Consider the following 25,792-nt stretch of genomic DNA (forward strand, 5'->3'; position numbering starts at 1 on the left):
AACACTTTTTCATTCGGTTCCCATGGTCTGATTTCTTCTATTATTGTCTCGTTTGTAAAACGGAAAATGCATCTAATTTGCACTCGAAATGAATCATCAATAGTAGAAAAATTCACATCATAATAAATATCAGTAAAAACCATAAATGACTTTCCAAAACCAAAACCGTATACAAAAAATCACCTAGCTTCTAATTTTTTAGATAATATTATATAATGCTATTTTAGGAGAAATATGTTTAAAAAAATAGCCTCGTCTAGGAACTAAGAAGCTATTGCCTTGAATAATATAATAACACGGTTTTAAACACAAAATTGCCACTGTGGTATGTATTATTAAAAATACAAACTACTAAATTATAAAAACTATACACAGATTCACATAGAAGCATTTTTTTAGTGATTTTTATCACTTATTTAGTGGTTCTACATGTTATATGTCAAATGTTGCGCCTTAAATTTTAAAAGGTAGACTTCATAATTGACTGGACGGTAATAGTCGATTAAGATACTTACCGTTAGTAGGCAAATGTATTTTTAACAAAATAATTATATATATTTTTAGTAAGTTAACCCATTTCTCCAGGATGGCAACTCTTGTCTCTTGTAGAGCAAGAGTTGTCTAACCAACCTAAATGAAAAAGGTGTAAGACTAAAAAATAGTAAATTAAAGTATGAAAATTATTAATTAATAATATTTACTTACAATTTCAGTATAAATAACTTTATGAAAGATTAAAGAAGGAACTCAAAAATTAATAATTATTACATAGCTATCGAAAAAATAGTAATAGTAGGATAATTAGTCTCCTTGACTTATCCCATATAAATCTTTTTTTCCAATATTACTCCGTTTCTCTAATCAGAATATCAGTTGTTTAAATAATAGCCAAATAAACAATGCTACTAAAAATATACATGATAACCATCCAAAATTAATTCTTATTAACTTGCCACCCTTTGATATATATTTTTTCTAGTGTAGTAAATTTAAGTCGATTAAAGAAACTGAAAGGGATTTAAGAAGTTTTATACAGGCAATATTTAAGAAAAAAGAGATTTCGATTTTAATTTCGACCATGTAAATTTAAAATAAATTTATTTATTTACAGATTAATTTGTGTAAACTTTGAAGTATTATTTTTAACTTATACATTTTTTTCAACGAGTAAACGCCTCTTTGGTAGTTTTTTAGATTTAAAATTTTTACAAACTTAAATATGTCACTTTTGTTTTTTTTTTTTTGGCATGTTAGCGAGTTCCAAAATGTTCTTTTTTCATAATTAAATGAAATCAACTTTTGTGTATACTTATTCTAATTATCAACTTAACTACTGTTCACAAAACTCTAAAAGTTGGATAAATAAAAAAATATAAATAGAGAACTATTTGTAGTATCTTATAAAAGGTCTCGGTTATTATTAAAAACAAAATCATAATTCTGAGGGCAAATTACAATAATATTTTAGACATTTATAATTTTCAAATATTTTTGTACAGCTATGAAAATGAATTATAAAGTAAATACAAACTTAATTAAAAAAAAAAAAATCATTAAGTATCACAATTTATAAATATCAATTAATTAGAAAAACATTACATTCAAATTTAAAAATTTGTCTTGATCAACGTTTGTAAAAATAAAATGTAAAACCACGTTAAAAGTAAACTACATTTTATTAAAATTATAAACATTTTACAATTACTAATTATACTCAGTCTTATAAATAATAAATTAAAATTAAAAATCACCGAAAAGTACAATTTAATAAAACAATGGAATATAATAAGTCAACCGATTGTGAATGAAACATTAATGATCTGCCAGCATTGCTTTGCTCCTGTAAGTCTGTATAAATTTGAGAGGTTTTTCTTTTCCCGACAAAGCCCTGGCCACTTTCGATTCAGTGGTCTTACACAGTTGTTCACAAATATACCTACTGGCGCTGAGCAACGCTTCCATGTCTACACCTGTTTCAATATTCATTCCTTCCAGCATGTATATAAGATCCTCTGTGGCAACATTACCGGACGCTCCTTTGGCGTACGGACAACCTCCAAGACCGGCAACGGATGAATCGAATACAGTAACGCCCATCTAACAACGAACAACGAACATGTAATAAAGCAAATATATATTTAATTTTAAAAAAACACACTATTATTATAACTTACATCTAGTGCAGTGAGTATATTGGCCAGGGCTTGGCCGTAAGTATCGTGACAATGCAGAGCTAATCTTTCAACGGGTACCACTTGCATAACTTCTTGTAACATTGGCCTTATCGTACCAGGAGTGCCAACGCCGATTGTGTCTCCAAGAGAAATTTCATAACAACCCATGTTGTACAGCGCACTTGATACCTAATGAACAAACAAACAGTAATCATTACACGATAAACTGTCGTAATTAACAACGGTTTGTTAGTTACATTGTTAACCTATGTTTTTTACACAATGACTACTACACAAACATTTTAATACCTAGCACTTGAAAAATGTAAATAATTTACATTGCTTGTATAATTATTAAATTTATAATATTTAAACATATTTTTGAAACGCTTATTTTTAGACCTAACCTATTTTTTGGTCGATCACGTTAAGTACCTTTGCAACGTCTTGAGGAGAAACAGCTCCGTCGTATGGACATCCGCAAACACATGAAATATAACCTCGAACTTTAATACCGTGGTCCAAAGCGGTGGAAACGACATCTTCACACCTCACTAGACTCTCTGCAATGCTACAGTGTATGTTCTTCCGGCTAAACCCTTCGGAAGCGGACCCGAATACTGCGATCTCTTTGACGTCGTGTTGCATCTGATCAGAATAAGATTTATTATTATTAACAATAACTCAATATGATTGCGTGTATCACAAATCTGAGCAGTTGTTGACAATTTCGACTTACTGCTGTAATTAAACCTTTCATGTTTGGCACTAGCACCGGATAGGAAACCCCGGGCACTTTGTCGATCCTGCTATAAACGTCAGCGTGATCTGCCATTTGAGGGACCCACTTGGGAGAGACAAAACTGTAAATGACATTCAATACATAGGTTAAACATAGGTTTTATTGTTTCTAAAATCTAAATGTATATAAACTTACCTAGTAGCTTCAACATTTTTCAGTCCAGTGACGGATAGTCGGTTAATGAATTCTACTTTAACGTCTGTGGGAATAGTGGTTGGTTCGCTTTGAAGACCGTCCCTGGGGCCAACTTCGACAATGCGAACTTTGGGTGGATATCGGTTTGTCGATTGAACCGCATAGCTCTGGAACGGACAAAGTACCAAACATAAATATAAAAATATTCAGATTAGATTTGCATAAGATTGAAAAACACTAGTACCTATTAGAATTACAAAGGTGGCTTAACAAAAATGTAAGCAAACCCTGACTGACACCACGCAAAAGGACGATTGCAATTTATAGTTATAACATAAGCTACTAATTATAAGTCTTAACTGATAGTCGTAATAAAAAAAAAATATATATATATATATAATTGTCAATATTTTCCAATTAAAAGAAACGTATGGATACAATAATGACTTTACAAGTAGGTACGATTTAAAACAGCATTGATTAATGTTGTAAGGCTAAAGACGGCGATCGTTGTAAACCTCATCAAGGACTAAGCGCAATGTACTTGAGTAAAAAGAAACAAAATAATACAATTGGAAGGTCACGACTCATATAATAAAGTATATTTGCCCATAAGATAAAAATTTGTTTTGGAAAACATTCATAATTTAAATACCTGTTTACAGGAAGTTAACTGTCCCATCAAAACGAATGCGTGCAACTTTCTGATGTCTTTTTAAAACATACACTTAATGTTTACAGCAATTCCTAGCATAATATTATCTTTATTTATTTTCGGGGAAAAAACTACAGCCATTGATATGTTTTGTTGACTAATTTTGCAACAAAACAACATTGATAAAAATACAAAATCAATCGATGGAATCAATTCCATGTGTTATTCCGAAATGTGAAAAGGAGAATTTGTTTTTATTTTAATGTCTAAAAAACAACACAATTTTAGAACTTTTTAAAATTACATTTAACGATTATATTTTAAACTTTACACCTAGTTTATACATGTTTATTTTCTTAGAGACAAAATTTAGAAAACGTTGGTTTCGACTATGTAATGTATTCTAATAAGTATTAATATTGGACACCACCCGATAACAAAGTCATTGACCTCCAAATTTATTAACTTAAACATCTTTTTAAATACCCCTTGGACAGTACGACCTTGTAAACTCTTCGCCAACGTATAACCGTGATAAATGTGTGACTTATGGAATAATTATTTTAGATACAATTTGTATTGTTACTTTAACAGTTTTCATAATAGTTTGTCATTGTTCGACAATATTTTTTTGTCACCTGCAGCTATAGCTAGGTATGGTACGACTACTGTTCATTATTATGGATTTGTTCAGCTATTATATTACTTTTCCCAATACACAGCCTTACTGTCGATCGACAATGGTAAAAATAATTATTTTCATTATTATTAACTACAATAACTATTCGGTATTGTGTGTACGAATCGGTAAAACCTGATGTAAGTTTACAATTTACATACATTTTTCGCTATAGTAAACAACGCCGTACCGTAAAGTAAGTATAATATTTCTCTGTTAATTACTATGTTTTGTCTGTAGATAACACGTGTGGGACCTTTTCCTGTCTGCGACCTGTTTTTTTACTTTGCACATGGAATGCGTTGTTTACTATTATTATTATTATTGACAGAATCTAAACGTAAACAGTTGTTTTTAGGCGTTTCGCATATTGAATAATAATGATGTGTTTTTCCAAATAAGATAAAATCAAAATATATGTATTTTGACGCATATTACAAATCAGCTATTGTCGATTGAGTTTATTTTAAATTATTTCTAACGTTCAAACATTAACCAAGGTAAACTAAGTATGTTAGTTTCCGCATCATCTTAAAAAACGATTCCCTATTCAAATATAAATTATAGTTGTTCTAAAACCAAAGAGATATTTCGAAAGGTTTCGACTGAATACGATTTTTTATTGGTTACAAGTGATACAACACAAATTTTGAAATTTAAAAATAAATTTCATCAGTTTCAAACTAAAAACACCCGTTTTATATTATTTGTAAATCGCATCTTAACCCTTCACTGCGTTATTTTTTTTTCTTACACTGGTCTGTTGGAACTTCATCATAACAAACTCATATGCTTTTAGCTATATTATACTTATTTCTATGGAAACATCTAGTGACATCTATGCCGATTCTTTTGAACTATACATAAAAACAATATCAACAAATCATGAACAGATATAAACAATAAATATATATTTTGTTTCATAAATGGAACATTGTGCAGTAAAGTCATTTAACTGTTTTTTTTTTACTATTTATTATTTTGAACATGTACTTCATAATTGGTTTTTAATTGTAGGTTTAAAAAATGTGGATTGCCCTATTGCTGGTTGCATTTTACTTTGTGATTTTTTAACATAAAAGAAAATATCATAATTTTGATTTTAACTAAGAAAAACTATGTAAATAGTGTTCATGCTAAAACAATATAGAAACGATAAATATAATCTTAATTTGTTGTTTAAAAACTAATTTTTTCCGAGAAACATGTATAATACAAATCATTGAAATTTAGTTCTGGTTGAAAAAAAGTTTAAATTTTGTTGTACAATTATCGTGACTATTATTAACCAATTATCAAGTATAGAATTATGTACAACTAGATTAGCATAATGATTTGAGATATAACATTATAATTCTAAGGAAGCAAATCTTACGTGATGTAAATGAAGTTGTCAATCAATATGTAATAATAAAACTGTTTATGGGACCTTTATTATTTATCAAAAGATATAGTGAATTAGGTCGTAAGTTTTTTTTTATTATCAACGTTCACATGTTTATTGAAATAGTATATTTTAAATAAAAACAAATATTATACAATACCCATAGATTTTTTCTATTGAAATTAACTTCAACTATTATAATATAACATCATACTTTAACTTAAATAAATATGTTTCTGGTGTCGTTGTACTAATAGTTAGTAAATAATTACTTTTGATATCCAAAACTTTTCTACCAATGACCTACATGTATGTACATAATATAAAAAACATACTATCTGTTATATTGTTATCATTATTTATTTATGTGCAACAATGAAATAAAAGTAATAATATAATATCTAACTGAAAGCGATTAAAATAATGTTAATCGACATGGGAAATATTTTTACTTTTATACTAATAAAAAAAAAACTAAAAATACTATTTGATATTTTTCATACCTAAAATCGATAACTATTTTGTTAAGTAATTCCAAAACGTGTTAAACGTGCTTGAAACAAATAACTCGAAATTGGTGTTTAATATGCATATGCGGTGTTTCGTCACAAGTGGTTATTTTAGAACAAGTAATGCTTACATTATGATAATACTTATCCTAAATGAACTTTAATCAAGAAAATACTTTAGGATAGATATTATCCGCACCGCCCAGTTATATAATATAATTTACATTCTATATAATTAATATGCCATAAAATCATTCTATAGATGGTAAAAAACACAGTTCTCACACACATCTCCATGTTTAACCTTACCTCTAAATCTCTCTAGGCTTATCCACGCTTCTAATTTCTTCACATTAACCCTCACATTTTTTTCTTCCTATTCTTCCTCAAATGTACACAATCTTTCCTCTGTCAAACCTAGTAATTTTACGCTCTTTTTTAAAAAAAAATTGTATTTTCATCTATTTCAATCAGTGCACAAAACTTCCTTTTTGGTCTCACTGCAGTCTATATAATTTTGCTTATTACTTCAAATGAATCTTCTTCTCCATTCTTTTATTCTCAAACATAACGTATCACAAAATAGTTAAAAGTTAAATTTCCCTACTCGGTGTATCTCTGATCACTTTGTATTGCAGTAATCTCAACTAAAATTTTTTTTTTAGTTTTGTAAGTACGATCAAAAATACTCGATTTCTAGGCCATTTATTCTAAAGAATAAATATATCTGTTAATGGAATTTTTCGCATACGTAAGAGATCAGTAAAATAACAGCTAATTAAATGCCAGAAATCGCCAATCAAATGCAAGATGAAAAAAAAAAAACATTGATTATGCAATTTTACATTTCACAAAACACAGGTACTATATCATCGTGTTTGTTATCATTTTTACATATGAATATGATTACCTACCCATGTACATTTTTCTATATTTATCTATATTATACAGCTGTACCATAGATGTTGGCTGTAACTTGTTCAAATTTCTATTTAAGCTTAATATGTACATACAGCTGGCTTTTAATTTTTGTTACGGTGTTGTAATCGTAATGTAACCTTGACCGTTTCAGGGGTCGATGAAAATGAGTCTTAAAGCATTGTACCTACTATTGTAGTGTTGTCGTGTAGAGTTAAAAAACAAAAATCGATAATACCGTCCAACAGAAATGAATTGTTTATTTTTAAGTTACCAAAAACAATAAATTAAACACGTGCAAAACTAAAATAAACGATTTTTTACTCGTATAGTTCATAAATAACACATTAAACATATTGCTATACAAACGATCATTGAGCGTATGTTTATCATCAATCAAATTCAGTAAAAAATGGCACCTTTCATAAATGATTTAGATTTAATCCTACCTTCATTCAACTAAATGTTTTTTATGTCTAAAAACTAATTAATTCATTTTTGATGAAACGAATTAACAAGAACAAGTATTCAAACATGTTTAAAAAAAAATTATGTAGTTGCATGGTAATATTTTTACAGTTAATACTTAGAACAATATAAGGGTACCGGTTATATTTATTTGTTGTAAGGTAGATTGACAAAAACAAGTGTTTTTTATTATTGTACCAATATAGTAACTAACTAAACTGGCTTTTATAATGTACAGTTTAAAATTTGTATGAAATTACAAAAATTAAATAATTACGATGTAAAAATGTTTACGTAGTCGTCCAATCTAACCTTGTCAGGTAAATATCACTGTTAACTTTAAATTTTGGATGTATAACAATTGAGTGAACAAAAGTCTCCAATAGCCAACACCGATAACCGTTTCGAGTTTGAATTTCCGGTAAAGTTTAAAACACTTGTAATCAACGAACCACAGTTAAAATATATGCATCTATAATCTATGACTACTAAACTCTAGCATTAGGATTTTACAATATTTCTTAGCTACCAGTTACTATACAAGGAAAATATATCAATATTTCTCATTTTGTGCATATTATTGTAATTTATGAAAAAAATATTTACGATAAATGATTCAAACGAAAACAAAATTGTTTTGGGTTGGAAAAATTCTATTTCATATTACAATTGTTTGACCTTAACCGATATTAACACGCGCTCAGAAAATTGTACAGGACGACCAAAAATAAGGTTTTAAATTAAAATAGGAAATTAATATAGACACTGTTACGTTTTCAAGATAGAAAAACAAGGGTTACACCATTCGACCCAGCGTTAAGTGTTCTGTCGGGAAAGGCGAAAAAATCTTTGTTCATAGAAGTAACCAAAAGTGTATTTTTGCATTAATTATTTTTTTATATACATTTTTAGCGCGCATTGACATTTGTTCTACATAAAAAATAGTTGCATTTACTTTTACTTCGTTTATGTTATATAACTATGAATTATTACTTCACTTGACCCTATAACGACATATATATATATTTATAAATAATTTAGTTTAACCTAATTTTAGCAGTACCCAACTAAGTATAATTATATTTTGTAATTGCGCGCCATATTATTATCTTTATTTTATTACATGGTAGTACAAGGCAGAACCAGACAATTCTAAACGAAAATTAATTGGTACCAATCATTATTATAATTAATTTGCTATTATAGTTTCAATGCAATGTTGGCAAAGTTATTTTTGAATTGGAATTCGTTTGGTTATTATTTTGTTCTAGACTTAAGACTTAAGTAAAATTATATTATTGCAATTTTTAGTGACCATAATAATAAACACGTGTATCTGCATTATATTTAATTTTATATATTGAAAAGTAAGAGTTGTGCAAAAAAATACCAATATAATTGAACCAATGAATGGATTAAAACCGATAACCATAGTCTTATTTTATTGCGTCAGTAATCGGTATAGTATTTCATAATTTCTATTGTTTTTAATTGAATGTATTCTACAACAATGTAAATTTTTAAGAACTTAAACATTGTAAATTTATTTAATTTTAAAATAAAATGGCTATTTTGTTTAGTAGACATTTTTTTTAGATGATTATTTTTGTTTTTAGGACCCGGACATCACTGTTTTTTTTTTGAAGGTTGCCTATGTTACACATTTGTCATGCACCTGTCGAAATGCAATTAACAAGATAAATATGGGTAAGTATACATACACAAACAAATTATTTTAAAATTAACTACAATTTGCAATTGCACGTTTCCAAAAAAAGGAATAAGCTCCAACTTGTTTTTTTTTTTTTAAATAATACAGTTTGACTAAGGCTAAAGGTTAGTGTAGGAAATATATATATATATATATATATATAAAATCACGTATATTAGGGAATACGATTTTAAAGATTTGATTTACAACACGGTTACGTTAAACATGATTATTTATACAATTTTTTTTTTTTTTGTAGAACCGTAAACAGTGCGATTTTTTTGATAATAAATCACGTGTGACCAAAAAATTGATAATTTCTTCGATACATTTTTAGTGTATAATATTAACATTTTAAACACCCAAGTTAATTATTAAAATATTATATTTACTATTATTTTTTGGTGAGACGATTTGGCCTCGCTTGCTTCACCCCCTGCAAACCCTAAAACTTGTAATAGAAATTAAAAACTAGATGAGTTTTATCTCGTTCTCTAAACGGGCGCAATCGGTGATAACAACGACAATCGTCAGTGATAAGGAAGCGTGCAGTTTTACAATATATATATATATATTTTTTTTTTATTATGGCTTATCGGTAAAAAGTATACACATACCCTCAGCCTACTCGCTTCGTTTCTGAGCCCACCGTAAATGAACTTGGTCACGTCGTTGACGAAGTTCATAATATTAGACGGGCTAATGAAAACGTGTCCCGATATATATAAAACAATGAATGATAATATCAATTCCGGAAGACACAGGAATACGGCTGGCACGGCCCAGGGATAATAGTAGTATAATATTGTACTACAACGACAACGGATAATTATTACAAACACACGGTCAAAACAAGTCCACCCTACGCGAACGGCAAAGCGGGTACTGACACTGAGCCAAGCAGTGAGCAGAGTTGTTTGGTGCAAGTGATAATGTGTAATGTTCTCAACGCGTTGCTCCTTCTGCGCTTGCCCCACTGTATAGCGCAGCGGTCGTTGTCGTTGTCGGTCTCTGTATGGCAATAACGCAAACTAATATGTTTACCCAACCGGCAACCGCCAACGAGATGACGACACACAGTGGTCAGAAAACAGATCGTAGGAGGAATTTATTTTTGCCACAATTATGCTTACATTTGTGATACCGTAGTACTCTACAGACATTAAAAACGTTACCAAAACCAAATATTTTATAACTACAAATATTATCGATTAAAATTATTAACATTATGATATTATCGCAGATTAGATAAAACTTCTAATCTGTGATATTATATCAATATATATTCAGTTGATAGCAAAATTTATTGACGTATAAACAAAATCTTTTGAAACGTTACGACGTATTGTTCGACAACAATAAAATATAGTCTCGACTTTTAAACTATAAATATTTAAACAATTTCAACAGTTAAATTAGTTTTAGAAAATACGTTTGGATGATTGGCATCTAAATATATATATATATATATATATATATATATATAGTATATAGTTACAATACTTTTCCCTACACCTTTATAGGCTGGTGAGTGGATAATTAGTATAGGACAGGTCTTATACATTAAATGGTTATTATCCGTTTAAGCAAAAGCCAAAAGTAAGTAATAACTTTTTTGGTGATGTAAAATATACAGAGTGGGGCGGAGCCGATTGACGAGTTTTGAAGGGCTATAAATAACGATTAGTAGAACTTAGAAACAATCTGTTTGTTTTATTAAAATCAGTGTGAAATCCCGTTTTTTAAGTTATGTTTTTAAAATTATGCCTCCAAGATGGCGGTTGTCAGCAGCAATAAATTGCTGTAGCCGATATTTAGTGTTTACTCAGCGATCTTAGGATCTGTAAATAAACAGAATTTTCGATACTAAGCTGAAAATAACCCACGGAAACTCCATGAAAGACCATTCTACTCCACTAAAGTGACAATGTCCCAAATTGGGAAATACTGGGTCCCGACTTGGGGTGATCGGCCGGTACTTTTTTGAGGAGGACAACAGGACTGTCACTGTCACTTCGAAGCGATATGTTCTAATGTCGGACACTTAACTGCAGCACTGGTTGGAGGAAATGGAAAAAGAATATGACTTGGGGGATGTATGGTTTCAACTAAATAGGGGCTACAGCGCACACAGCTCAAAATTTGTTAGTTTTTTATTCGACAAATGTTCCCTAGGTGGTTGGTATCTCAAGGGGTGACGTGGGCTGGCCAACACGCTTTCCTGATTTTAGCATGTGCGATTTATTTCCTCTGGGGCTTCCCTAAGGATAAGGTCTTCAAACATCGTCCCTATACCTTAGCAGACCTGAAGGAGAGAATCACTGAATAAATCGTGGTCATATCCATATTAAACGTGCCGAAGATCGTGGGAAAACTTCGGAAATTGCTCACAACAATGTATTGCTAATGACGGTCACCATTTTGGTGATATCATTTTCAAACCGTAATTTAAAAAACGGGATTTGTTAATGATTTTAATAAAACAAACCGTTTTTAACTAAGTTTTACTGTTCGTAATTTATAGCCCCTCAAAACTCGTCAGTCGGCTCCGCCACACTCTGTATTATTTTGCTAGAAGTTTTCGCGGAAATCGGAATTTGACCAAAGTTATACAACTAGAAGGTGAAAATAGATACACATATGTATTTAGTATTAAAAACAACATACTATGAACGTGTAAAAAACATTCAATCATTATTAAACTTATTCGAAACATTTTTGTTTTAATTTATGGCAATAAACAATGCATCGAGAAATGTGTTTTTTGTTAAATCTGTATTTCCTAGTCAAAAAACAAAATCATAAGTAGATATGGATTAATCATTTAAATGATTATATAACATACTGACTTAATTTTTAAAGAGCTTCTTACTGTGGGTTTTCGACCTGTAACAGCATAATATTGAATATATTTGAATTACAATACTACTAGATTAGGAGGAAAAAATAAGACTGTGCTGTACCCACATACTATATGCTTATTATCGTAAACAGAATGGTAATTAGTAGAACTCATAGAAGTGAATTAGTTGTAGTACTGAGAAACGTCATGATAATATTATTATTCAACGTCCGCCTCCTCACTCGGCCGGATTGCAGACAACAAGGTCGTTGTCGTCAAGCAAAACCACCACGTTCACGATGAAATAATAAAATATTATATAGTTCAAGGTGTCATCAAGTATAATATTATTATTATAAATGATGGTAAAAATTTAAAAAAAAAAACCAACTAACCTACCACTATATTAGCATTGTATTTGGAGTTGATGCCCCCCCTCCCCTACAGGAAAATTTAAATTAGCGATTTGTCCAAAAAATCATTTATTTAACATCTAACATAACTTATTTGAATATTTAATAACATAACGACTGAGTATAACGGTTAAGATGGTTAGGTAAGGCCTAACTGTCCTCAGACAACGGTTTAACCTTTATCTTTTGAGAAAACGTTGAAAATATAAGTAAGAAAATGAAAATTACATTTTGCTTACTTGTATACTTCATTCAACATTGCATGTACTCTTTTAACTTTAGATAGCCACCATTTAATTGTAAAGACTGAGCGAGTTAATAAAAAATAATACAATACCTATAGGCTATACATTTTAAAGGAGAACTAGTAACTGTTTGAATTCTCCTTAGATGATCTAAGTTACATCGAAACTTGATCAAAACGCAGAAATTACTTAACTGCTCATTTACTCAGTGCCTCAGCCCTACCCCCCCCCCCCAAAACCCTAAATACACCCTGGTCTGTAGTCTTAACTGTGTTTTTTTTTTAATGTTACTTCCTTAAATTAAAAAAAAAATGTATTAAAACAATAATTATTGTTTTTCATTCAAGAATCTGGAGAATAAAAATAGATTTTGAAAAAATAACGTGATTCAGAAACGTTCTTGAATAGACTTGTATCTAGTATTCAATTCGTTTGGGAACCGGTTTCTGTCTTAGTATGAAAACGGGTTAACTTTCCAAAGTCATTGAACACCCTATAATATATAAGTTACTAAAATGTATTGTTGAACTTTTTGCCGAGTAGACGTTTTTATTAAATAGCCCGAAGTCCGAACAAATAACAATAAAACGAATAAACCTAATAAATGTGAAAAGTAAGTGAATTCTATGCCAGAAGATTACAGCTGTTGGAAAAAAATATTATTTTGATGAATAAATTTCATAAAAAACATTATTATATTTTTCAACTATCCATTTTATTCAAAGATCCACGAAAATCATTAATTTTATTCCTTTTTATTTTACAAGATGTTCACTGTTGTCTATTGCACTCTTATTTTATCTCATCAACTAATCCTCCCTACCTGCTTTGTTCAGCCCCATCCCTAAATGCGCTACTCAGTGCTATACTTTTTACTTCTATTCGTTTTATTTTTTGATACATATATTTAACCTTACATTGTTCCTATCCTAAAATTTAACAAAGAATTCAAACAGTGACGTACAATATTGCATACTCGTTGCCGGACAACAAGGAATTTTAACACTGAAGGCCAGACAGGCTTACATCGTTAATATACCATTTAAAGTGAAGGGCTATTTCCCTGGAAGGCGATATGGTTTTTTAAACGTGTGGCCTAAGGGAAGCTAAAAATATAGCTGTTGTAAAAAAAAATTATAAGTCAGCCCTCGTCTATGGTAGGTTAGGTGTAACATCGGTAAGAAGTTAAATCACGTAGACAATAAAAAACGATTGAGGTAAGGATTTAAGAATGATTATGTAAAAAGTCAGGAGTGGCGCTAATAATAGAATAAAATGTACATGGAATATTAAGTATAAGTACATTGTTGACAAGTGTGTTAGCCAAGTGGAGAAGACATAAAAGAGACGATAAGAAGAGAGATAACGACATTTCAATTGAATTTTAATATGTAACAATATATTCACATACGCAGATAAAAATAGTAACAATATATAGTCAGAAATATTTGGAAGTTATAAAAAACAAGTGATGAGTCACGTACACAAAATATGGCATCAAAAAGAAGAAGTTAATTATTTTTGTACATAATATATAGGCTAATAAGGTATTAAAGATTACTTGATAATTGACATTACTATTGAAGTGCTCGCTTAATAACATTTCATTAAATTGTGTTGTTGAGATAACATTTAAGATCAAGTAATTGTCAGTTGAAATTCGTATCGTCAGGTAAATCCATTGTTAATTGTATATTAAGTTTTAAATTAAAACGAGTTATAAGGCAACTAGATAATGCTACGGTTGAACAAACTATTTTTAAGTCAAAAATATAAAATATTATGTAATATCAATTTATTATCATTGATTTTATAATTTATTTTTTATTATAAAATCAAAGGTCGTGCATTTTAAAATTATGTGTGTCTAAAAACAATATTCTAGTTTATATGCATAAATAAACCAAAACAATGTTTTTAATTTAAAAAAGTTGTCTTTTATCTATTTTAATCTACTAGATCGCTAAAATAAATACAATAAATTAGTAGGCGATATATTTAATCAATATTCAAATAGGAGGTTGTATTCTTTAATTTTAATAATTATAAAGATTTAATTTTATTATTATATTTGTATACTTTTAAAAAATTACTTACACGAGAAGTAATTAAACCAGATTAAGTTAAGCTAATCTTTTTTTCGACGATATTTTTTTTGAAATCGTTTCAGTTAATAAATTACAATTATTAATAAAGTCCTGTAAATTAATTATCACTTGCCTATAATTATTTATAATTTGTCCACTACCCAGCTAAATATTATGTATGAATAATTAAAATAAGTTTAAAAGCCTAAAAACTATTAAAGTTATTCTATTAGTGAACACAATATAATCATTCTGATGTAACTACTCATGATACATAGTCAATTATGTCATTTTTGATTTATGCCAACGTTACAGCCTAATTAAATAGTTAAATAATAATATTATAAAGCTTACCTGTTTCAGCAGATATAGTCGCACCATGTTTACTTTATATAAAATTCAATTACTGCACAAAATTTGAATAGTAGAAGACTACTCGACCGGGATAGGTATTATAATAATACCTAATATATTTTATCCATTAATACAATAGATAATTACCATGTATTATAGTATTGTTTAATCTCGATGATAAAATATTATCAGTAGTATTTAATTAAGGATACATACGCAATAGCCAATAGGTATATACTGTTATTACTTTGAATTGTTATCCGTTTATAATTTAAGAGGCTTTTTAATTTTTTTTCTTAAAACAATATTAAACTATAACGCGTTACATGTATAATTGCCAACGTCACTGGACGGAAAGAGGTCAGTAAATAAATAAATATCAACGGCTAAAGCAAAGAACTATGAGTTTCTGACGTACGTCCGACTGTTTTTTAACTACGGAGAAAATGAAAAAAATACCCAAGTGAAGAATACACACAAATCACAATACTGAATAACAAATGTTGTGAACGTCGAGGTCGTAAACACCGCATAAACTCTGTGAACACCGCAGTTGAATAATGAAAAATTAATTAAAATATTATCATTTCAACTGTTTTGAAACGATATTAAAATATAGAAAAAAAAAATAGTAATTATTACCTCGTTCATTTGCCTTGATAAACACGGAACAATTGAAATGTACCTGACATTGTGATTGTATATTAGGTGTTATTGTTATACACGTGAGAACAAAATTCAATACATTTCTAATACACAAATTAAAATTAAAACTTATATTAAATAAGTAAAGGTGTATCATTACTGGTTTTCTTTGAAAAACTTAAATTATTAAACTGGCTACTGAATGTAAAGCGGGCAATGAGAAAAAATACTTACAAACCATCAATACGAGTATACTATTATTAACATTTTTTTTTTTTTTTTTTTTTTAATAGCCTTTATTAACAAAAAATTATTAACGTTAATTATTAGTATGTTTACACTTAATATTATACGTGTAGTATATTATTGGTGGAACAATAGAGAAAGCGTTTTGAAAAAAAATTGGAAAAAAAATTAAAACCTACAAACACAATTATACATACTAAAATTAAACAAGAAAACTTGCAAAAATCTTTATAATTTTCACTAATACTTTAAGTCGTATGTTGTGATTTTTTATACGAACAAAATATAATATAAATATCATAGTGAGGAACATGACATAAAAACGACCATTCCTGTTAACTAATTAGAAGTATTAGGGCTTAGTCAAATAGTAATTTGTTAATCAATTAGCAAACATAAAAATGTTCTCATAATCCGTTAGTATGTCCTTATGTAAAAATTTGAATCATATTTCAAAGAATTCAAGACCAAAACTTAATTTTTCAATGATGTGTAAAAGCAAAAGAAAAATAATTGACAATTATTTAGTTTGTCTATGTTTGATTATTAAAAAAGTAGAATTTTTTCTAACTATGTACAGAGATATATATACAGAGAGAGAGAGAGAGAGTGGCTATTTTCAGACAATATGTTAATGCATGCATATTTCTATGATAATTTTAAAAACAACCGACATATGCATATGCTCATTGCTCTAGTATAAACTTCCGGGCTTTGGATTCCTAACCTCTTACTTATGAAGGGCACAGGGGAAAAACGGTAGTAGTCACATTATGAAACATTTTTTTTTTAAATAGTTTTTTTCAATTTTTGCCAATAATTTTTTTTTATTTATGTCAATAGATTGTTTAAATAAATACATTTATTATTAGAGTAGCATTTAATGTGATTTTTTTTGTTCTTATGTAAGAGGTAAAGGAATTCACGAAATTTGTTTTTGCTATACTCTAAAATTTTCATAATGTGACAACTGCCGTTTTCCCCCTGTGCCCTTTATATTATTATCTTCCAATCAATGTTAGATGAAAACGAGATCGTCACCGCAATTGTTCGACAGAAAAAAACATGGTTCACTTTTTTGTTGTATGCTTTCTACCAGGTAAATGTGTAAATCATTATTATTTTTTAAACTCTTTCGCTTCGATCTTGCCAACGTTATAGTCGAGCAAATGTATTGTTTTCGACTCGATCGCGTACCGCACTTTGGTAAGTAAGTCGGCCAAGTCTTTTTGGTCCTCCAGTTGTTCTGTCAAATAAACAGACTCTAAGAATTCACTGGTCGATACGTCTTTGTGTTCTTGAGCCAATTCGTTTATCTTGTACAGTGCCTATACGGGTAATTTTCGTTATTATTATTATTTTATTTTTATTTTATCCGCTAAATAATAATTTTTAACGATTAACACTATCGTTTACATCGTAGTTGTTCTTTTCCAGGTCTAACGCCGATTTTACAATGTGTTCAACGCCGTCCCATTCGTTGGACGGCCTGACTATGTCGAACAGCTCTGGTTTTCCACCTCTTTTCTGTAAGAATTCCAACAAACCGTCGGCGTGGTTGAATTCTTCGCGATAATGTCTCAGGAAACGTTTGTAAAATCCCGTTAAAGCCACATCGTGCCTGTTGAAATAATTTGCCTGGACAGCACAGGACATTGCACATAGGATCAGTTAGGAGGTAAATGTTGTAATTGTACAACAGAATAACAGAATTATATTTTTTTATAATAAAACTTTGAATAATTCTATAGCAATGTATAGTAAAAAAAGCCAGTACAGTGGACATAGCGGAGTAGGTGACGCCTTATCAATCATTATAACTGAAAGTGATAACATCACTTAAAAAACTAATGGCACCAAGCCAGGTAACTAAACACTGTACACGATAACCCATCTCAATTTCAAAGACAGCAACATTCCTATTACACATTTCAAATACAATGAGACAATTTTAACGGCATTTGCACTTGTCTAGTTATAGTATCCAAAGTAGTGTGTTACTTACCATGGACCGGTATACCATGCCGGCTTTGTATTCTACTGAAACTTGACGATTGATTGCCTCTTCTACTACATCGGGGAACGCGATTTTTAACCAATTGTCGTTGTTTACAACTTGACATTTATCGGAAAATAACTTGCAACGACCAATTATCGAGTTATTTAGAAATCGTACGGCCGAGCGAGACGTTTTAAAAATATTGTACATTTTTTTTTTTTTTTGCTACAGATTTTTAACACGGTTAAAAGTTATGATTTTAGGCGTAATAGTTATGCAAACAACAACACTCACGTGTTGCTATATAGTGTATACTGCGCCGTTTCCTGCGTGAACATAATTTCAGAAACAACCTATGTATTTAGCCGTATAATAAAAAAATGCAACCAAACTACACCCGTGTACGACTTTTTGTCGAATATTATGCTATACCAATTGGGTGCCGTAGCCTTGTATGCTGCTATACAGGATAGTTACTAAATCTTCTGCCTATCGGTAGTGATTTGTAATTTGGCTGTACTATTTTTTTATCACTTTATCGGGTTTTTAAAATTGGTTTTCTGTTAGAATACATAATATATTAAACTAGTGCATTGTCATCTGACGTCCATGTACATGCATAAAAATATTATAATCTCATACAGTTGGCGCAAAAACAAGGCCGGCTGTGTGTTGGTCAGAGTGCAGTACTTCGCATTTGAACATAGTATAGGTATATTATATAAAAAATAAATAACAATAATGCGTGTGCCGTGTTGCGACAAGGACGAATTAGAAACGTTCAGAAAAGGAAATAATGCCGCATAAAGTAAATCTTTGTGAGTTATAAATGACATTCGCGACTCGGTCGAGTCACCTGACCGAGATCAACCGCATTTTAGAAAGTCACATCTTACGGTTCACCCTGTAAGATGTAACTGTATTCCTTTACCCTAAGATCATTTAAATCTAATCTGTGTGTCGGGTTCAATCAATGTTTACTTAGCCCATGAACCATAAGCCCACCAATGAGTCATTCAAATATATCCTAACACATTTAATTATGAACTTCTCGAACCATTAATAACTTTACCACTTAACAATTTACTACATTATGTATCCGATTTTTAGTCATTAAAAATAAAAATGAGAGGTTTACCAATGTCGTATCATAAAACTTTTTCTTGAAAATGTTGATAACGTTATTGTTGTTATTGCTGACACCATCGTAAATTTAGCACATTACCAAGGTTGTGGTATCAACCAACATAGTTTTAAATTAAAATATTGTGCAAACGGCAACAAACTGCACACTTAACTAATTAAATAGATCAGTAAATTATCATTTATAAAGTTAATAATATTATGAGCTGATTCAATGCAATTAAATGATCCAAAATAGCTGAGTAAAACATTTTAAAGAAAAATACACTGTTGAGTAACATTTTGCTCACTTGTTATTATATCAAATTTTTTATTTTAAATATCATCATCGTAGTTTTAGATAATTATATATAATAAACTTATGAGAGGGTTGAGAAGGATACCTAATTAACATGAAAATTGGTCAAATGTAAGTACCGTTTTCAAATATATTATTAGAATATGTGCTGGCTATATCCACTATTAATACACATTTGCCCAAAACCTTAAAGACAAAGACTTGTTTGCGCACAAATCTATAAACAATAGAAACCCTACATAGAGGGGAACTGTTAATTAATAAATTAAAATAAGGGTTTTCTGAAATGCATTTAAACGCCAAAGTATAATGCTCACTACATTAGCTTTGCAACTTTTTTTTAGTTCAGTGGATGTGCCATAAAAAAATTGTTTATTCACATTATGATAATCATTTACCATATTATATTATCATATTATGATGTGAATAACTGCCTAAAAAGGTATTTGTGACGTGGCCAAAATAGTATTATTATTTATTATGGTACTTAGAAATAAGATGTTATAGGATTTGTGTTTGAAAGCTGCATTATTTTAAACAGCACAGTTTTTTAAATATTATGTATGTGAGCAACAACACAAGTATAGAATATCTCTGTCGTTTGCTTTGCCCTAGTAATAACTGAGAACTCGGAATATATCTAAAATTAAAAAGGCTTATTATGTAGTCGTTTCATTCGACAATCCGCCAGATTTCCGTTGTAAAAACAACAAAAAATGTATACATTATAACTTAACCACTAATTCTACAGTAATCGTTTATGATTACTATTAATAGTCATAGTTTAGCCAATGGCCCAGTTGTCCAGGCTTTATTAATAAAAAAAAAAAGCCAGTACAGTGAGGTCAGGGCGTAGTGGGGACGGAGAGGTCACAGGTCTACAGATTTTATTACAACTAAAAGTGATAAAATAACTTTTAAATAAACGATTCGATGCGAATCTGTGGATAGTATAACTGTTGATTCACACACACACATAGCAACCTAGAAACGGACTACGGCCAAAGTGTAAATTTACCCTATTTTTGGGGTTTTTCCTTTATAAAAAAAAAATTTTACTACAGATTTTTGAGAAAATTGTATATGTTATAGTTCCATTTTAGATCTACCTTTGGTCTAATTTTCAGATCTAATCTCTAAAACTTTGCTTGAAAAAGTGAAATAAAGAAAAAAATTCTATCCCTTTTAAGGGAAAGGGTTTATGATATTTTTTCGGTTTGCTAATGTTTATCGATAGTACTATGTTTGAAGAACAATTCATATAAATTTGGAACATTTTCGACTATTTTTAAAAAAGTTATAGAGCATCGTGTTTTTAAGTTGAAAAATTCGTACATTTTTTAGGTGTTTTTCTCGATTTTGATGGGGAGGGGTGACTTTTAAATTTTTGGCCCGTTAATGTACCTTCCAGGTATGATTTCTGATCTATAGAGTTGCTACACGAAGAAATCGGTTTAGCGGTTTACGAGATATCGTGGGTCCAGATACAAAAATAAAAATAAAATATTAAAAAAATGAAAACACATCATTGTATAAACAATACCTTCTCAGCTCCGCATCGAAGCTAATAGTCATAGTTTTTCTAATTATTCACTATTCGTAGTAAAACGTTGTCGTTTGTATACAATATATTGTAATATATATTTTGCTGTTCATGTTTATTAATACGATTTTCATAGAAATTTCATTACAAAACCCTATCAATTTTTGTGTAGCTGTTTTAGTTTAGACAAATATTTTGAAACTTTAACTTGTCTCAAACTTGTCCGAAAAAAATCCTAATAATATTGTCGTTGTCCGTTTTCTTTATAAACGAACTGTGAAAATTTGATAAAAAAAAATAACTTGATTGATAACTATATCATTGTATGCCTATTATTACTTTGGACAGGTTGAAAGTTTTATTGGTTGCAATCGGCTAATGCCTTCATTAAAATAAATTAATACCCACTTATGTATGGTTAATATTTTTATCGTTTGATGAGGGCAAAAAAGTTATAATCTTCCAATATTGGCATTTCTACATTGCAGTTTATTACCAACTACTAATGTTTTGTTTTGCCTATTGTAGGCACTTATAACAGTATTCTTCAATTAAAGTAAGTACAAGTATTTGGTAACTTGTGTCGAGTACTTCAACAATTTTGTAGATGACCTATATACATTTTATTGTTTTATTGAAATTATAATGATACCTATTTAATGACAATTCAAATATTTCTTATTTTATACAATTAATCACCGGTGACTAACACGGTTTTACTGACTAATAAATATAAATAGCTTTAAACAATACTTTTTTTCGGTATGACTAATATTATTACCGTAGTTCACAGATAATTACATTTTGTTATGTTCGCACAAGTTTATCTTGATCATTTGATATTTTTTTAACAATATTATTATTTATTAAAAAAATTACGTTAGGTTGGTACATTGTATACATTTTCTAATAAAATGCATACTATTGTAAAATGGTTGTCTTAATTTAAATTATGTTTCTTTTAAAGTGATAAAGGAATCTGCATTTGTGTTTACAACAAACTGTTGGTTTTTATTTACCATACATTTTTTCAAGAACCTTGACCTATAAATTTTGTTACTCCAGATTCGTAGATTCGATGCCGTTCATAAAATAACACTAATTTTGCTAAGAACATCTATTTTTAATCTTATGAATTGCTTCACAACACACAAATTTATATTCGTATACATTTCTTCGTCGAAAACGAGTAAAATAATTTTGTATGATATTATATTGTATTAACTGTAAAAATATATTCATAGCTGTGACATGATTAATATTATAGTAGTACATTGTATATAATATTTTCTTTCTTGTTGATTATATATATATATAATAATTGCAGTTTCCAATCACAGTAGTTTTTTATTTTGCTTGTCCTAGCAATTTTTTGTGTTATGTAGACAAAGTTGTTTAAACTGCACTTACTATACAAGTATGTACACGCTGGCATCATTTTTACCAATAATCATTGCCTAATCAAAATTTTAATTTATCATTTATAATTATATACATATATTTTTTATGCAAAACTAGTATTGGTTTTAAATATTAAAGTTAATAAATTGTCATTTTAAAAATGTTATCTCTTCAAATTGTCGTCCTCAATACAACACATTTTTTTAGATGAATTAACATTAAACAAATTGGGTATTTCACAAGACGTACAAAAAATCTAGTTGGTAAAAACTTGTTTTTTTTTTTTAAATAAAATACTTATAAATATATTAAAAGATGTTTTTTTTCCATTGCTTTTGAATAGTGCTGTATTATCTAGTTACAATTAAAAACAAAGAAAGTACAAAATCTTTCTTTTGATGTGTGTACGGTTCGTTTAAATAAAAATAAAACATTTTTTATAATAATTTCATAGCTTTAAAATTTAAAAAAAAATAATGTTAATATTTTACTAGAAAAAAATTGGGCTGCCTTATTTTTAGGTTATATAATTATTTCTTTAAAAAAAATCACTGTTACATAAAATGTAAGTAACCCCCTGTATACAGAAGTAGGACTTTATACGTCGACTTAATCGTCCTGTATAATTTATATATATATATATATAGCCCAGACCCCCCTCAAATACAGAACAGCTTCTGTTACGCCAAGTCATAAATAAACGTTTCTAAGAATAATCCCTCCAGCTCACCACGTTGCTGCTGTTCATTGACAAAAAAAAAACATCAAACTTAAATATTTAATGATCAAACACCATTTTTTTTGTAGAGGAAGAGGTACAACATATTTTTTACTAGGCAGTACTTTTTACATGACACACAAAACGGTTCGTTTAACTATATAAATGTGATAACACTTTTATTTGTGAGCAAAATGCAGATTTTACAAGCACTATCATACAGTTAAGTGTTAATTTAGTGAAACAACCGAAGTTACACTAAATACTGTAAAGGTACTCGCATGACTTTATTTTTTTTTTACTTATAAATATTTCCTTCACAATTAAATAAATTTTTATTTTATTTCAGTAGGCACAAGCTATTTCAAAGTTAAAAATATGTTCTTTTTGATAGATAATTTCGATTTTAATACAACCATTTACCATTCCAGGTTTCTTTTTGCCATAAATGTATTAGTTTTTAAATATCATTATCACCTTTAATGACACAATACCTACATTATAATTATTATACATGTTTTTTTTATTTCAACAATGTTCGTACGACAAAAACGGGCCATTTATACCACCGGCCTTCACAAATAACGTCCCTTGCGGTGGAGAGAAAAAAACTTCCAATCCGAACGTCTGTGTGTGGGACGCTCTTATTTTAGACGCCCGTTTATAATTTGAGACGTTGCGCTCGTCGCCGGTTTCCTCTCTCCATTCGTCCCGTGACTCCCATTTAAAGACTAAAGAGAGAGAGCACGTTTTTTTTTTATTCGGAGAGATGCGCGCAACGTTGGCAGCACTGCGCCGGTCCCCGGTGCCCGTATCTCTACTATGCACACAAGGGCCGCCACTGCGGCCGTGCCGTCGTCGCCGCCGCTTATCAACGACGCGTCCAATTCACACGGACCACGGTGGCCGCGCCACTGCGGCGGACGGGCAAAAAAAAAAAAAAACCAAATAAAATTAACCAACCGTGAATCGGTCGGATGAGTAAACGCCGATAATAGACGGGACGGCAAAATAAATCCGAATCCAAAGTCCAGATCGCATCATAATATGTGGAAATTACACATCATATTTTTATTAATAATTTCAAACGTTGTTAATATATTTTAATTATATTTACACACAACCTATACACGTCCCTCTTGTCGGCGGCGTACACCGTAATAAAAATTTAAATAAATTGTTCATAAAAAAAAGGTATAACATATTTTTGTAGCATGCCGGAGAAGTTTTGTAAGCCCAGCCGGCACACGAGAAAGAAAAACGAAATAAAATAGAGAGCATCAAGTTTCTAATTATGTATAATTTGTCCATGAAAAATTAAACACGCATGCATTAATACTTATAAATATAATATATAGATATAAAATAAATATATGTTCTTACACGGGAACATATTGCTTTGATAAAAACAAAAAAAAAAAAAATAATGAATATTATGATTATTTGGGGGTTTTTTTTTTTTGTTTGTTTTGTTTTAATGTTAGTAAATGTAATATAAATTCATAAATGTATTTTGTATAGTAGTAAACGATTACGTTGTGGAAGTACTAAAATGTTTTCCTTATATATTGTTTATAAATACCAAAACGTAAAAGATGAAAAACCTTCACTTATAAATATATATATATTTTGGCGCATATATTTATACATATATGATTTGTATATATATATATATATATATAAATATTTAGAAAAAAAATAAAGTTCTTTACTGCCTGTCGGTGGATCTGAGCTTCTCCTCGATAACCTCCTGGGACGCCTCGGACTGGTCGGTAGCCTGGAACGCCTTGTGGACGCCGACCAACGATTTTTTCAGCGCGTCGTAGCTGGACGAGTACACCATCTTCTTCTTGACTTTGGCCGTGTCCGGGCACCAGCACAGCAAGAACAGCTTTTGTTTCTTGGAGCTTTCGGACGTGCCCTGGCACTGGTGAGTGTACTCGAAATCGAACAGCCCGTAACGGCACTCTTGCGGGCCGGCCTTTTGCAGGTCTTCTAGGAACTGGTCGTACGTGAAGTTGCGCTCGCCGATCACCTCGATGTCGATTTGCTTCTCGTCCTTTATATGAAAAACAACGTACCTGTGCTTCTTGTCTTTCTTGATTTCCTCGTACACCTTTTTGCACGCGTCCGCTACTGTCACACCCGATGCCATATCGTCAGATGCGGTTAGGTTATTGTACGTGTAACGTGAACGAAAACGACACAATGGTCAAACGCGTCGCTCGGCTGATCACTTAAAGTTTCAACTGTTTTACACGGCACAGCTTTGCGGTTGCGCGGACAATCACGAACGGTGAGCGAAAAACTCGTTCGGTTTTTATGGTAGTACTAGCGAGCAGAGGATTCTTGCAATATGACTCAGCTCGACTCCGATTTAAGCACACCCCAAGGAGCCTGTATGCGTTATCATGGAATAGAAA

The 25,792-nt window shown here is 30.1% G+C and overlaps 2 protein-coding genes across 3 annotated transcripts; both read right to left on the bottom strand.

Annotated features, from left to right (window-relative positions):
* Positions 1-1,573: 1,573 nt before the first annotated feature.
* Positions 1,574-15,697, bottom strand: LOC126840620 (hydroxymethylglutaryl-CoA lyase, mitochondrial). Of its 2 annotated transcripts, none has more exons than XM_050576484.1 (6): positions 15,377-15,697; positions 3,112-3,278; positions 2,914-3,037; positions 2,610-2,822; positions 2,175-2,363; positions 1,574-2,097 (listed from the first exon to the last, which is right to left on the bottom strand). In XM_050576484.1, the coding sequence occupies exons 1-6, from the start codon at positions 15,401-15,403 to the stop codon at positions 1,813-1,815; spliced, it is 1,005 nt and encodes a 334-aa protein (XP_050432441.1). In that variant the 5' UTR covers positions 15,404-15,697; the 3' UTR covers positions 1,574-1,812. The 2 variants fall into 2 exon arrangements, with proteins under 2 accessions (XP_050432441.1, XP_050432440.1); XM_050576483.1 differs by lacking the exon at positions 15,377-15,697 and adding an exon at positions 10,053-10,328 and having other exon boundaries at positions 1,577-2,097.
* An 8,943-nt stretch (positions 15,698-24,640) lies between these two features.
* LOC126840443 (cofilin/actin-depolymerizing factor homolog) lies at positions 24,641-25,743 on the bottom strand. Its single transcript, XM_050576185.1, has one exon. It carries the CDS (start codon positions 25,522-25,524, stop codon positions 25,078-25,080), a length of 447 nt encoding a protein of 148 aa, XP_050432142.1. The 5' UTR covers positions 25,525-25,743; the 3' UTR covers positions 24,641-25,077.
* Between the last annotated feature and the right edge of the window lie 49 nt (positions 25,744-25,792).

The sequence above is a fragment of the Adelges cooleyi genome, unplaced genomic scaffold (assembly GCF_023614345.1).
Source record: "Adelges cooleyi isolate 19-005CV unplaced genomic scaffold, UGA_ACOO_1.1 ACOO_flye_CR_arks_rails_tigmint_CR_PRNA_376, whole genome shotgun sequence".
Taxonomy (NCBI): domain Eukaryota; kingdom Metazoa; phylum Arthropoda; class Insecta; order Hemiptera; family Adelgidae; genus Adelges; species Adelges cooleyi.

Bases quoted from the DNA above. Each gene is read 5' to 3' on its own strand.
- LOC126840620 (XM_050576483.1), bottom strand. From the start codon at position 10,121: ATGAACTTCGTCAACGACGTGACCAAGTTCATTTACGGTGGGCTCAGA. The intron at 2,823-2,913 runs GTAAGTCGAAAT...TATTCTGATCAG, and splicing joins TGAAAGGTTTAATTACAGCA to ATGCAACACGACGTCAAAGA. The intron at 2,098-2,174 runs GTAAGTTATAAT...GTTCGTTGTTAG, and splicing joins ATATACTCACTGCACTAGAT to ATGGGCGTTACTGTATTCGA.
- LOC126840443 (XM_050576185.1), bottom strand. From the start codon at position 25,524: ATGGCATCGGGTGTGACAGTAGCGGACGCGTGCAAAAAGGTGTACGAG.